Raw genomic sequence first — 14,807 nt, forward strand, 5'->3', positions numbered from 1 at the left:
ACATTAAAACCACAACGAAATATCACTATTAGAATGATCAAAACCACTACCACCACTGCCACCACCTGATCTTACAAGTACTGGTGAGAATGTGGAGCAACGAGAACTCTCGTTCATTGCTGCTGGGAATGCAAAATGGTACAGCCACTTTGGGAAACAGTTTGGCAGTTTATTATAAAATTAAATATATACTTACCATAACGACTCAGCAATCCTTCTCATAGGTATTCACCCAAGAGAAATGACAACATTTGTTCACCCAAAAACCTGTATGCAGGTTTATATGTTTATGGGATTTGTATTTGTATTTGCTAAAAAATAGAAACAATCTAAATAATTTATCCTTCAAGTTGTGTATGGATAAACAAACCGTAACATAGTCACGCAATGGAATAATACTCTGCAGTAACAAGGAACAAATTGCTAACACATGCAACGTCACAAATGAATCTAAAATGCATGATGCTAAGTGAAAGAAGCTAGACTGAGAAGGCTATATACTGTATAATTCCATTTATATGACATTCTAGAAAAGGCAAAACTAATGGTACAAAAAACAGATCAGGAGTTGCCAGGGGCTGGGAGTGGGGAGAAGAATTTGCAACAGAGGGGCGTGGAGGCATTTTGAGGAACTGTTCTATAATCTGATTATAATGGTGATTACACAATGATACTCTTTCATCAAAACTTGCAGAGCTGTACACTAAACAGGGTGAATTTTGTTGAATATAAATTATACCTTCTTACTGTATATAAATTAATGAAAAGAAAAAAGTTATTAAGCACCTAATATGTATCATGGCTAGGTAACAGCGGTATGAACCTAAAAATATAATTCCTGATCTTAAGGAGTTTGGGGATAAATAACAATAGCAATAATCATTATCATTAATGATAACAATAACTAACATTTACATAGAGTTTACTATATGGCACATGTTATTCTAAGTTCTTCATGCATGTAGTCAGTGGATCCTTACAATAACCCTACAAGGACAAGTAGTATTTTTGATGAGGAAAGTAAGCTAAAGAGAGACTGAGTAACTGCTCAAGGTCACATAGCAAAAAAGTATAGAGCCCAGATTCAAAGCCAGGAAATCTGGCTCTTACCTCAGTACTTTGAAATTCTTGCCTCCATTTATTAAAGAAAAAAAAAGTCATCCCTAGTTATATGACAATTAGTGGCAAAGTAAAATTTAATTATATAATATTAAATCATCTTATAATTCTGTCTTCCTCTGTAGGCTCCCCTTGCTAGAAAGAATCAGGCAGGGGGTATGAAAAAAATAACGTGTTTTCAAAGTACAGTGGTGATTTTTTTTTTCCGCTGAAGCTTCCTGTTTGTTTTTTAGTCTGAGGAAGAACCTAAATTATAGGATTGCAGCTCCCTGCTTGGATTTTCCCAAAGGATCTGAAATGACCTGATAGGGAGGCAACACAGCACCAGTACCCATAGGGGAAGGTGGGAGGGAGAGAAGAGAATAGATGTCTATTGAGATTTGGGGGCAGGGACAACTGCATATCTCTCCTTCCTTCAAAGCAGCAAGCTTCTTGCTTATATATCTACTTTATCCACAATTCAAAAAGAAAACTCTTGAGAAACTTCTGCTGGCAAAACCAAAGAGTAAAAAAGCAAAGGAAAATTAAGTGAGGGCCAGGGATGGCATGGGGTTTCTGAGGTGCTGGTAATGTTCTATTTTTCAATCTAGGTGCTGGTTCACTTAAGGACGATTCGTAGAGTTGTATGCTTACCGTTTATCTTACACTTCAATATAGCAAAAATTTTTTTAAAAAGGAATTGTGGAAGGGGGAATTATGTAGGAAAAAATACCTAACTGGTCACTGCTTCATTAATATACATGAGTAGATAATACATTTTAATATCCAGAGAGGTTTAAAAACCAATCTTGGATTTCACATCAGTGTTCTGGAATTAGAGAGCAGTTTCACATACTGGTGTTTATAAGTAAGACAGAAGATCTTTTAATCTAAAAAAAGAAAGAGCTCTAGAAAGGAACTTTGAGTGTTCCAAAGAATGTATAGTTTCTTCCTCTCTCCCCCAAATATAATGATATACAGTACAAAGTACATAGAAATAAGCAGTCAGAGCCCAGACACAACTGGTTATTCTACCTGTTTTGCGGGGGGCAAATGGAACAGAGATGTTGAAATGGGGGCTACGTCTTCTCTAATATGCCAAAGCACACTTTCAGGGAAAGAGGACAGGATCAATGCGTCAGACGCACAATGTGAGTTCATTCTGTTTTCTGACCCAAGGAAAAGCAGTCAGCATGGCAACCACAATTCCACCTTTTATTTTCCATGAAGGGTATTCAAGCTAGTCAGTGGTTCTCAATCCTGGATGCACATTAGAATCACCTGGGGGAGATTTTAAAGCATTCTGATTTAACAGGCCTAGGCTGGAAAATGGTCTTTAAAGTTCCTCACCTGACTGATTCTAATGTGCACCCAGGGTTGAACGCTGTTAGCTATTATGGGATCATCCTCCGCTTCCTGTTCTTCCCCTGCTCTCAATATTTTATGTTCTTATACCTTAGCTAATTAAATTATGACTATTCTAATTTATAGGATCCTTTGCTTTTCTAGTACTGATTATCAGCACCCCTTCATAAAAAGCAACCAAGCCTGAAGAGCTGGATTACAATTCTCAAGAAATCAACATCTGCATCTGTGACAGGGAAGGTTGGTGAAAATAGGGAAGAAAAAGAAATTAAGATGGACAAGACCTGATGGCAAGACAAGCAGCTGACATTACAGGGAATGGACATCAAACTCCTGACAAGGTAATTTAGACTGTAAAAAACAGCTCCACAGAAACAGTGACTGTCAATAACATAAGGGATCTCGAATATGGACAATCAAGGCTACTTCTACTCCTTTAATACTATCCCTGTTTTGCTTGGTAAACAGGCTTCAGAGAAAGATAAAGGGGCTTTTCAAAGGAGCAGGGATGCATTTCAATACTTCTGCCTTCTCCAAACACTGGAGTCTCACATAGATATAATGTGTCAGTTACACCGTATCCTAGCAACATCCTCACAAAGAGAGAGTATGTGATGCCAAGCAGGGCTTAGCCTAATGTTCCAGCCTAAGTCATGAGGTGGCCTCACTCTGGGGAAACATGCTGAAATAAATGTGACACGGGGAAAGTGTGTGCTAGCACTGGGCTTCTACCCCACTAAAGCAGGGAGGCGGGCGGGCGGGCGGGCGGGCAGCGGTTCTCACTCCAAAGTTTCACCCCACTTACTTGTTTTTCACCCCTGAAGCTTCGGTGTAGCCATGGCTCCAGACAGCTGGGGCTCCAGATGCATCGCCTCCGGAAGGCTGATCAATCTTGAAACAGCGGATATTACTAACCAGAGAAACGGAGGGGCCAGGAATCATTAAAACAGAACATGTGCAAATTGCTACCTTTACCTGAGAAATGAAAAACACCTAAGCACTCTGTACTTACCATTTGTGTTTAATGTGTCTGAAATATTTATCAGCAACAAGAACTAGCTACTCATCATAATGAAAACAAAGGGGCATATATACAGAGCATGAAAATTAGTTTTATCAGCATCAAATATTGGTTATTAGGCACTTTCACACACACACGCACCACCCCTAGATGGCTACCCTCTCCTGGGGATGAAAGGGACAGCTCTCAACCTTGGCATGAGAAAAGAAACTTTAACTATTAAGTTAGGTGTCTTCTCACAACATGAAGCCCAGATTTGAAAAGAATGAAACCCAAGCCACGACTGTACTGTGTTTGGATCATATGAGAGAATTCTGCAACACTCATCCTCAAATCCAGTATCTGCCCACATCACCCCTTCAAATATGTCACAGATATTACTGGGGACTTGCTATCCCCTGAAGCTTCCAATTCTTTCCTCACCTGCACAACCATGCTGAGACCAATATCATAAAATTATGAAGTAAATGAGGGGTATTCAATAAATTACACATTAACTACATATAAATAAACTGGGAGACAAATTCTTATCTCACCTCAGCTCTCATATGCTATAACTGGTCCAAAAGGACCCAAAACAGAAATATTAAAAGAGTAAACCTTCAAATGCAGTTCATTAAAAACCAGCCTACTAGAAAGCGTTCAGTGCTCACAAACAGGAAGTCATACAGATGTGAAGCAGGTTTTTAAAAGGCCGCCTACCACATGGTGAGATAAATCCCTATTTGTAAATTGCCACTAGTTTTTTCCCCCCTTACTTAAACAAGAGAAACAGAATTATGTATATCTCTTAACACCTAAACAATTTTGTCCTGAGCCCAAGAATTTAAATTATCTGTTGGCATTCATTAACTCCAAAATATAATAAATACTGAATACCTTTCCTAAGAACCATTCAACTCAGAAGTAAATCAATGTCTAATAATATTCACTTTGATTCTAGAAATATTTGGTGGCAATTTCTTTTTAATTTAAAAATATTTCATTAAAGAAAAATTTCTACTCTTAATTACCAGAAAACATTCACCTTTTCCTTTATCCTAAAAAAGCTGAAAAACATAAAAATCATAGGTAGTGTCAACAGAAAACCTCAAAATCAAATACCTCATTTTACAGCAGGGTGATATATCCTCCTTTCAAACCCATCAATAAAAGGTGTATTTAAAAAGATAGTCTGCTGTTGTTTGCTTTCCATATGACCTGGTACCAAATTTGATCCACGTACAATGGTAAGCAATGCAATGGGTTTCTTAAGGCATACCTTAAGGTTCTCCCTACATTTTTCCTACCTTTCTGAGTTCTGGAGAAAAACGGAAGACTCCTTTCTAAAGACATTTATACTCTTTACAGAACAGGGAGCCTTCAAAGAAATAATTCCATTTCCTAGCCTGATTATTAAAGAAAAAAATAATCCTTAAACTCCCCCATAATCCTTTCTAGTGAAGCAGCAATCTCTCATTTCCGCCAAGCTGAACACAGTGTGACCGAGCAGCTGTCTGAAGTGACCTGGATGTTGACTCTCGTACATCTTGAAATTAGTCTGAGGGAATCTGGGAGCCGGAGCTCAGTCACACGGAAGAGTTGCCATATGGCCTAAGCCTGCCTCATGTAGCACAAACAGGCCAAGCCTCTAAAAGAGCAAGTAATACATTAGATGTGGAAACTCTCCCAAGTTATTAAGAAGCCACAACCTTCTAGATATTAAACAGAGGGTAACGTTTTTACCTAAGAGTGTTATGATTTCACTGTCCGTTACCAATTTTTTTTTTAATCTGAGAGCACACATGTGCTTCACTGTAGTAGCTCTGGCCACTCCAGTAACATATGTCCTTTGGTAGAGAATTGTAACAGATACTGTCTTATGCCTATATAATAATGGGGTCATTCTATTATATATATGGTTTTGCATCTTTTTTCTAATTACATCATGAACATTTCTCCATGTCATTTTATATTCATCCTAAATTTAATTAGAAATATCTTGATGACTATCTCTGTACCTAAAATAAATACCATATCTCTGATTAATTTTTAGAATAAATTTTTACCACAGAAAACCTTGGTCTAAGTATATGAATACTTTTAAAAGCTTGATACACAGGGCCAAAAGCTTTTTTAAAAAGTTATATCGATTTACAACCCTCCATCAACACCAATTTGAGGGAGAAAAATGTTATCATTTAAATATTTTATTTAATATTTCCTTGATACACTAATAAGGCTGAATATGATCTTTTCATGTAACTATCCATACTTTATTAAATGTTAATGTCCTTCACTTATTTTCTGCTTGAGTGAGTACTTATCACTACTGACTCATAAGAACATTTTCTATTAAGAATATTAATGCTTTTATTTTTCTTATTTTTTGCCAACGTTTCTTCTCAGTTTATCATTTGCCTTTTAGATTTACCTTTGATAGCTTTTGGAATAGATATCTAAAACTTTTATGTAAAAAAGTATTTTTATATAAAAATATACATAACATAAATATCAAAACCACTCTATACATATTGACTTCTTTTGTGATTTCCCCCACCCCCTTTTCTGGCCTAAAAAGTCCTTTTCCAGTTTGTAAATATATCCATATGATTTCTTCTTACTTTTAAAAATTATTTCATTTTACATATTTAACTCTTTAATTTAGCTGGAATTTATGTTGGTGTGCAATAAAAATTCAACTTTTATTTTTCTCCAAACAGCTACTTCCATTTATTAACAGATTTTTATATAATTATTTTTACCATAAAATTATGTCATATTTGTAAAAACTCAAAAAGTTACCCGTTATAAAGATGAAAACGGGTTTCAAACGGGTTTTGCTAATCCATGTATTCTTAGTTCTGGAAGTCCCTTAGACAGTGTGTAGGCCATCCTCCCTAAGAGATGAGAAAACTAAGGTCTGCACACACTGAGGGATTTGGGCCAAGGCTTTACATACTGATACACAGTGGAGAGAGCCTGGGTCCCTGTGGCTTCCCAAGGACACTGTACTTAGGCAATATTCTTCAACTAAATCAATTTTCTCATTAAGTACTTAAAATATCAACGAACAGGCACTAATTAAGCCAATTCCAACCAGGAATCACCTTAGGTGATTTTCAAATTTTGATATGTACTAAAGCCTAGGATAATAATAATGGACCACCAATATTACTCTTCTTTTCAAAATTCTTCTCCTTTTCAGTTTTTTCTCAGATATTGGAAGATGACTTTCAGCAACAGATATTACAACAGGGTTTAAGCACAGATGGCATACACAATGTCTAATGTGTGTCGATGTCTAGGACTGTTACTTTAAGATACACTGCAAAAAATTCTGAAAATTCAGAAAAATTTAAAGAAGAAAGTAAAGACCATCCATAATTATATTATCCAGAGAACAGCATCATTTTAACATTTTGTTTTATATCCTTTTAGGAATTTTCTAGTTGTGCATGTGCACACACACGCACACATACCCAAATGCACACAAATTTATGTTACAAAAAGCGGGATTACACTATACAAATTTCTTTGTAAACTTTCTTTTCACCTAACGTCATATGCAGAGATCTTTCAAGTTAGTAATATAACTCCACATCATTGTTTTTAGTAGCTGTATAATATCTATTATGTGAAGCATAATTTAATTTTATTGATATTTAGAGTTCTGTGATGAACAGTTATAAAGACATCTTTTCTAACAAGGTTAACTTTAATGTTTTACATAGTGAACTCCAACCTGTTATTCTCCATCAACAGAAAACATGAGACAGTACCAATGAACTCTCTTCCCAAAACAGGAAGACAACTTAGCAAGATCTAACTACCCTACTCTCCCAGTTTTGTTTAAACAACCTGAATTTTAGTTCCAAATTGTTCATTTACCCCACATTATGAATCTCTTGCAAAATCCCTTTGTAACATTTGCATTAAGCATCACACCATATTATTCGTAAATGAGATGTATATTTATTTCTTGGTTGTTCACTGCTCTCCCCTGTGTCTTTAAATCCCCTTTTCCTCTTTGGTTTCATTATTCTCATCTCTTTTTGTCTGGACACTTTCTCAAAAACTTTCTGAAAGGACACGAGTATCCAATTATTTGAAAATTTTTTTGGCCATCCGTCCATTTTGGTGAACTACAGACTCAGAAATCACTTCACTTCAAAGGTGTGAAGACAGACCTAATAAGTCAACAGATGTTTCATACTCCATTCAATGTTTTGACTAAGTGATAAATGTCATTTTCAGTGAATAGCGATGGGGCTGCAGCGCTTCACAAAATACTTACTTCAGCAGCTCCAGGGTTTTGTGATCGAGGGCAAGTCGGGGGTTTCCAGTCAGGTCTAGTTCTTGCAGTTTTGGAGGCAGGTTTTCTGGTAAAGTGACTTCGCTTAGCTCATTACAGCTCAGGTCCACGCACTGAAGGAACAAGCGGAAACACGAGGAGATGGCCTGGAGAAGTTGTTCAGGTAGTTCTATGCCCCTACTCGTTGCAGGAATATCAGTGTGACCGTTCATTGTACTATGATGGCCAAATGCAGAAACTACGTTGGTCTGCTATTCTGCCATAAACATTTAAAACAGACTCTGCTAAATGTAATTAAAATTTTACTTTCTTTGAATAACACAAATTCCATGTTCTTCATACTCCCCAGCTTCATCCTTTTACATCATCTCTACATTTAAAAATTAAGCATTAACTGAAAAAGCCTAAAGATAGTGTCTCACTCACATTGTTCACAATATCTCCGCACTTGCTGTGGCCATGAGGGTTACAGTTACAACATCAAGATGGAACTTTAAAGGGCTTGTCTTTGGTTTTTAAAACAAACCAAAAAACACGCAAAATGAGGAGAAGGCAGAGAACGAATATTCAAAATGGGAAGATAATTCAAAAGAAGCTAAATAAGAAAGTGGTGAAAGACTAGCAGGTGGGCCTGCCTACTATATGCACGGGAAAAAGGCAGGAGTCAAATACAGATCCTGCACTCCAGGCATCCAATACCTGGACTCTCCAACAGCCCTGCCTAATCTCACTTGGAAAACTGCCACAAAAAGGTTCAGCATACCAATTAGAACAAAACTTACGTGTTATCTGTGAATGGGAATAACACCACCTTTCTTGCAAAATGTAAGGCTTAAATGAGCTAAGTCCCAAAAGGAGGTGCTGCATTTCTGTTATGGGAGCGGGGACCAGGGTAGAAGAAGGATCACATGCACAAGAGAGAACAGTTGGCAATTTTTCTGATAAGAGAATGTGTAACCAACAATTTGGCAGAATGGGGAGAAAGCATTCAATTATCTGGCTTGAGCTGGTGCCTTATTATAATTTTTTTAAATGCCTAAAGAGCATATTAAAAATCTTAAGGTGGACTGAAAGGCAAATTGTATCCAAGAATTTCAGTCTTAAAGTGGACAAATTCATCTTTATCTGGAAAATTTTTTAAAGAACTTAAATCTGTTATGGATTGGGGAGGGGTAGAGACTGGGTAAAATGAAAACCTCTATTTTTGGAGAAATATATCCTCAGTTGAATTCAAACAATACAATGTTTCCACACAAATTGTTTCATACCCTTGCTCTGAAACAGTACCAATGATACACTGTAATTTTTTTTTTATTATGACAGCATTATAACCACATTATAAAAAGTTGGACAGAGATTAGAAAACTTACCGTTAAATTTAACACCTGAATACAACCAGTGTTAGAATTCTATTTTTGTTTCTTTTAGCCTTACTATTAATATAAAAAAACTTTTAAAACCCATAAATGTAGGTACAATTCCATTACATTTCACTTATTCTATATCTTCACTCCCAACACCTTTTATAGTCTTAATACTTTCAACAGAAGTACAAGAATTCACTTAACCTAAACGTTAACAACAGGGACATGGTCATCTCCTTTTTTTGTTTTTCCAAATATAAATAATGGTTGCATGAATAGCCAACTGGACTTTAATGAAACACTGATAATACTGGTTCATAATGGGCTATTCTGGCAGTATGGTCAGTATACATCAGTACAGATAAAACAACACATGGTGTCAATACAGTCTCCTGGTGGTGATGAAACATGAGCTTAAGGACTGACAGGTGTGGGCAACACAGAACGTAAGTGGTTGACACAAACGAATTCAGAGGTCAGAGCATGCATTACGGGGAAAGAGTAAAGACATTTTAGAACATTACTGAATTTTTTGAAATTGGTGAGCAATGTTTTCTAATGTTACCTCTAAAGATTTAAACTTTCACAGTTCTGTAGACGTAAAATTGCTCATTCTTTAAATTATCAAATTATGAGTTCAATAGGGTATTCATTTATAAAGATAATGTTGGCGATGGTAACGCAGATCTTAAGAGATGGTGCTTACGCACTACCCCCGCCCAGGCCCATTTCATCACCAAGTCTTTAATTCATGGCAGTCAGTTCCCGCAGTCCTGTTCTGACCCACATCACGTTTCCCCTGGAGGATTACGATGGCGTCCGAACTTTGCTTTCAGTCTCACTTCCCTCTGATGCATTCCCCACAATGCTGTCAGGGTGATTCTCTGATGTGGTTTGTTCTATCACATCACACTCCAGCTTCAGTCTTTCTGTTGCTCCCTACTACCCTTCAATCTGCCACCAAAGCGCTCAGCATGTCAACTAAGGCCTTCACCCCACCTTTCACCACCTGCTTCCTCACAATCTATATTCAGCTGTGTCAAAGTTAACTCTTGCATGTGTCATGTTCTCATTTGTCTGTGCCTTTGCACATGCTATTCTCTGTGAATGGAACCCTTCAAGCTATCCTTGCCTTCTACCTGGTAATCTGCCTTATTCTTTTAAGACTCAACGCCACTACAATGTCACTCAATTCCACTACAGCGCCCGTTTCAATTAGATGTCCCCTGTTATAAGTATCTGCTTATTTATTTCTTTCACTAGACCACGAGCTCCTAGAGAGAAGGGACTGCTTCTTCTCCTCCTATATCGGAAGTGCAGTGCACTGCAAAGAATAGAGGCTCAATAGATGCCTTCACCGAAAAGAGGAACAAATAAACAATCGATTGCCTGGCACTTGGTAAACAATTATTTGTTGAATGAATAAATGAATCGATCTTATAAGAAGGTTCTTCAGTAATTAAATTTCTTAGGATGGGAACTGAGATACACATATTTAGGTTAAATTCAGTCTAGAATAAGTAGCACTGCAAAGCAGTTGATAACGTTTTTAAATGCTATTGTTTCTGCATGAGAAGGAAACTCTTTTCTTTAAGGGCAGATAAGCGAAGAAACACCTTTATACAGTTCTGCACACTGAAGGAGGTTTATTCCTAAAAACTACAGGACACTGGTACTTGGTGCCAATCTACTGGTGTTAACGCAGATAGTGAGTGCTTTACTTACAAGTACTATCTCCTATTCTTTTAATAGTCCTCAACAAACACTTGTTGACTGAATAATTGTAACAGCGACCACCAAGAAAATAGAAAATTTGGAAGTGAGACCTGAGGAAAAAAATAGTACCCACATATTCTATGTTGTTTAATGTATGTATTTATATTTAGTGCACTAAAATTTTCTTGGAAATATATTGTGAAATAGAATATTGAATCTAAAACGTTATCATCCCCTCTTTCAGGCCCATTCTAGGACATAGGTAACAAAAATCACTCTGCTATAATGCAAAACTCTGGTAAGAATACTCAAAACAGAATTATCCAACCCTCAGAAAAAGTGAGATAACTCATAGTTGAGAAGGAACTCATGATTTAGAGGAAATGACTGCTAATACAATTAGATATGAGTATAGGAAAATAATCAGTGTATCTTAAAGAAAAGGGAATACAATGTGATGTATAGTTCAGGTGTAATTATCACAAAAGTTGCAATATCTTAATTATGATGATTCCTCACAAAACATTACTAAAGAAATAAACATATCAATTTTCACAGCAGTGTATTATTCATTATCTGCCAAATAATTGCCTGTGCTGCCCTGAATCAGCAACTTAACAGAGCTAGTGAGCTCTGAGGTTCTGCAACCCCCTTGCTTCTTCCTTCTTCAGACCACAGCTAGTCCCCCACCTCACCCGTGCCACTCAACAGCTCTGACAGCTCCAAATGGTGGGGCTCCCACTCACCTTCTACACTCCCTAGTCCTCACAAGGTGAAAGCCGCTGATGTATAACATGTTCCCTCTCCGAACAGGTTCACTAATTTCCATTTTGAAGTCAAAAGAAGAAAATACATCCAAGTATTCAATCAAAATAACATTTATTTAGCATCTACTAAATGGCAGACAATAGGCCAGACATCAGGGACCTTGAGAGATGGCAGACACAGTCCCCACCCTGAGGAACTCCCAGGCTAAAAGGGGAAATAAACACCACTACCTACCTCCAGCTGCTATGATCAACGATGTGTACAAGTGTGCGTGGCTGTGACAGTGAAGGGGCAGCTACTGAGACCACAGAGAGGGCTTTCCAGGGGAGGATTTTTGTGAAGAATCCAAATTAAAGATAAAGAGGCAGATGGGAACAGGAGGGCATCTAGCAAGCGCTGACAGCACGTGCACCAGGCAGGAGACAGAGTGACGCACGGTATACCAGGACACGAAGCAAGAGTGGTTGGTGTGGTTGGAGGTGGTCGGGCCCGAGAGCAGGAGATGAGGCTGGAGAGGCAGGTAGGGGCCAAACGGTGAACTACAGATTGTGTCTCACGCTGAAGTCGTCTATACCACCTCCCTCTCTCAGAGTTCTATAGGAACCCGAACTTTTAGCTTTAGAGTAAAATACATGTACACACATGTGTAGTATTTCTCATTATATAACTTTAAGTCAAATTCTCTTTTAACACTTAACTACATATTCTTGATGTTGCAAAAGGCTAAGTCATCATCACTGTAGGATGTTCACACATCTAAGTAAACCTATTAACTAAGAGAGCCAGTCTGAATCTTTTACTTTAAACACAGACCCTAGAGCCAAGGTTGAAGTTCGGTTTTTCTCTGTCATAGTGTATTTGTCTATAATTATTCAGGAATGTATATTGTTTAAACCTCCCCAACTTTCAGGAAGCTGCAAAAGAAGAACTTTAATTTGTACAGACTCTTCCTTTTAAATTTATATACAGTATCTGTGATTTTTCTCAAGTGGATTTTAGATTTAGGAAACCTTATTGGCAACTACTTGACAAAAATGACAATCAGGGTAAAACTTTGTTTTAAAAAAATCCTCGATCCATCAAATAGTATTCCATTCCTCCAAATAGCGAATTCCCTTAAACACCAAAATAAATTATTTATAAAATCTGACTTTAAGAAAATGCATCCTTTAAAAACTAAGCAATTCCTTTAATCATTACCTCATAAAATTGGTTATGTGTGCCCTTGGGGAGACTCAGTGGTGTATCACAAAGTTACAGGACACCTGGCCCATGCTTCTGGGGGCTTCAGTGTTACTCAAAGATTATGGAGAGGAAGAGCCTTTACTTTGACATTAAAACTAAAAGAAATGGTAAAAAGTAGAACACAAAATTAGCATGTAATTGTAGATCAAAAAGGAGACTTCAAAGAAATTTACAGATGCTTCCAGGCTGTATTCCAGATTTGGGGGCATATGAGCTCACTTCTCTTTTTCCTTACCGACAGAAGACTCTGAAGAGCAGGATAGTGACCACTTCACAGCCAACTGCTTTGAGGACTCATGGTCACAAGTGCTCCTTTCTCCAGGAGCATCTCTAAAGGGATACTTTCAAAATGCACGAGCTCACAGAGGACCAGTTGTTTATCTGTATGTACACATAACCCACTTCATAAGATGCACGCAGTATTTCATTGTAAAAGGCATGGCTTTGTGTTTAAAAGGGCTGCTGAAATAATTTTTAAAACTAGAGTTAAAAAAACAAATTAGTCTGAGTTAATATATTATCCCAACTTCGAAAGACAGACACTATGCAGTCCTAGCTTCCTGCTGGTGAGTTGCTAGTGAGGCAGGGAGAAAAGTGGCTTAAATGGCCATGTCCTGGTAGACACTGCTTCATTCCTTTTTCCTTAGCTCTTGTCCCAAACAGGAATGGATGCCACATTCCCCAAATGTTAGAAGAATTCCTAAATAACCATTACCCAGATTCCAGGACCATAATGACAATTGCTCCTGCTTCCTGGTTTTTGGATACTGCAGTTCCTAGATGACCTTTTAAGTCTAGTAGGTCAACTACTCTACCAAACTGACATCTAACTGGTCCCTGATCTGTCTTTATTTCCATTATCCTACTTTCCAACGAATTAATGCCTTTTCTTTCATCCATTCTGACCTAGCCGTTTCCCCATGTTCTTTGTGTTCTATGATTGAGCTGGTTCTCTCGCTCTCGTCTCACTTTAGAAACAACAACATGGCTTGATTCCAAGGGAAATTCAACTTCCTGTAGCCATTGTTCTCAAGAGTGTGGCATATTAAAAATACTTCATACTCCATGAAGTGAAATAATAGTCCTAAAGATGAAGTCACTCAAATTATCCAAGTGGTTTATTACTGCATAGCACAAACATGAAAATAACCTTCTGAAGAGAATTTAAAACATTTTAAAAGATGCTGTTCACCCAGTAATCAGAATCAGGACACCACAGGGAAATGGAAAATTTGACAAAAGTTGCTGATATATGGTGTTTAAATTTCAAATTTCATTCACTGTATGTGTCACACATTTATTTCATCTGCTTAAACTACACTTCAAAAAAGGTAGGACTATGTCCCCAATTGGAAGTAACTCAACTAAAAGCTTTGGTGTTGTTGCAAAACTCCTGTATTATCAATGTGACTGCCATGTGGTTCGGCGAAGGGCCCCTGAGGAAGAGAAACCGAGTGCCACACCCGCGGCCACCTTGCTTTTTAGGTTCATCAGCTCTAGCAGCCTACGTAAGGACCTCGGTCTGGGACCAGCCAAGCCAAGTCTGGCTTATGTGGTGACTCTAGGATTAAGTTTTCCTCTCTAGCTGACTGAGAGCTGATCTATACCCAGAGGGAGGTCTGTCTATTTTAGAATCAGAACAGAACATGACCTGCTCCAGGAACACAGGACTGGTGGCGGGGTTTGGAAGACTAATTTGAAGGTGCTAAACAAAGGTGAAGACAATAATATCAATACTAAGGAACAAAACTACTAGGACTTTGGGTGCACTTAAGCTCATCGAAAAGCTCTAAAAAATATACTTTTTTTCCTACGAATTTATATGACCTTCCTGCCCAAGTACAGAATTTGATGCCTGATGATCACTTTAACAGATCTCACCAAATGCACCAAAATGAGAAAAGGCCAGACCTAAATTTTATCCAAGAATAGGGGA

The 14,807-nt window shown here is 37.7% G+C and overlaps 1 protein-coding gene across 1 annotated transcript in view; it reads right to left on the reverse strand.

Annotated features, from left to right (window-relative positions):
- PHLPP1 (PH domain and leucine rich repeat protein phosphatase 1) overlaps window positions 1–14,807 on the reverse strand; it is a 214,813-nt gene that overhangs the window by 11,609 nt on the left and 188,397 nt on the right. The window contains exons 13-14 of the mRNA XM_082416908.1: window positions 7,761–7,891; window positions 3,269–3,373 (exon numbers count right to left, since the gene is read on the reverse strand). Of these exons, the coding sequence (XP_082273034.1) occupies window positions 3,269–3,373; window positions 7,761–7,891 (236 nt within the window). The remainder of the gene's footprint in view (window positions 1–3,268; window positions 3,374–7,760; window positions 7,892–14,807) is intronic.

The sequence above is a fragment of the Balaenoptera physalus genome (assembly GCF_965194825.1).
Source record: "Balaenoptera physalus genome assembly, chromosome: 12".
Classification (NCBI taxonomy): Eukaryota; Metazoa; Chordata; class Mammalia; order Artiodactyla; family Balaenopteridae; genus Balaenoptera; species Balaenoptera physalus.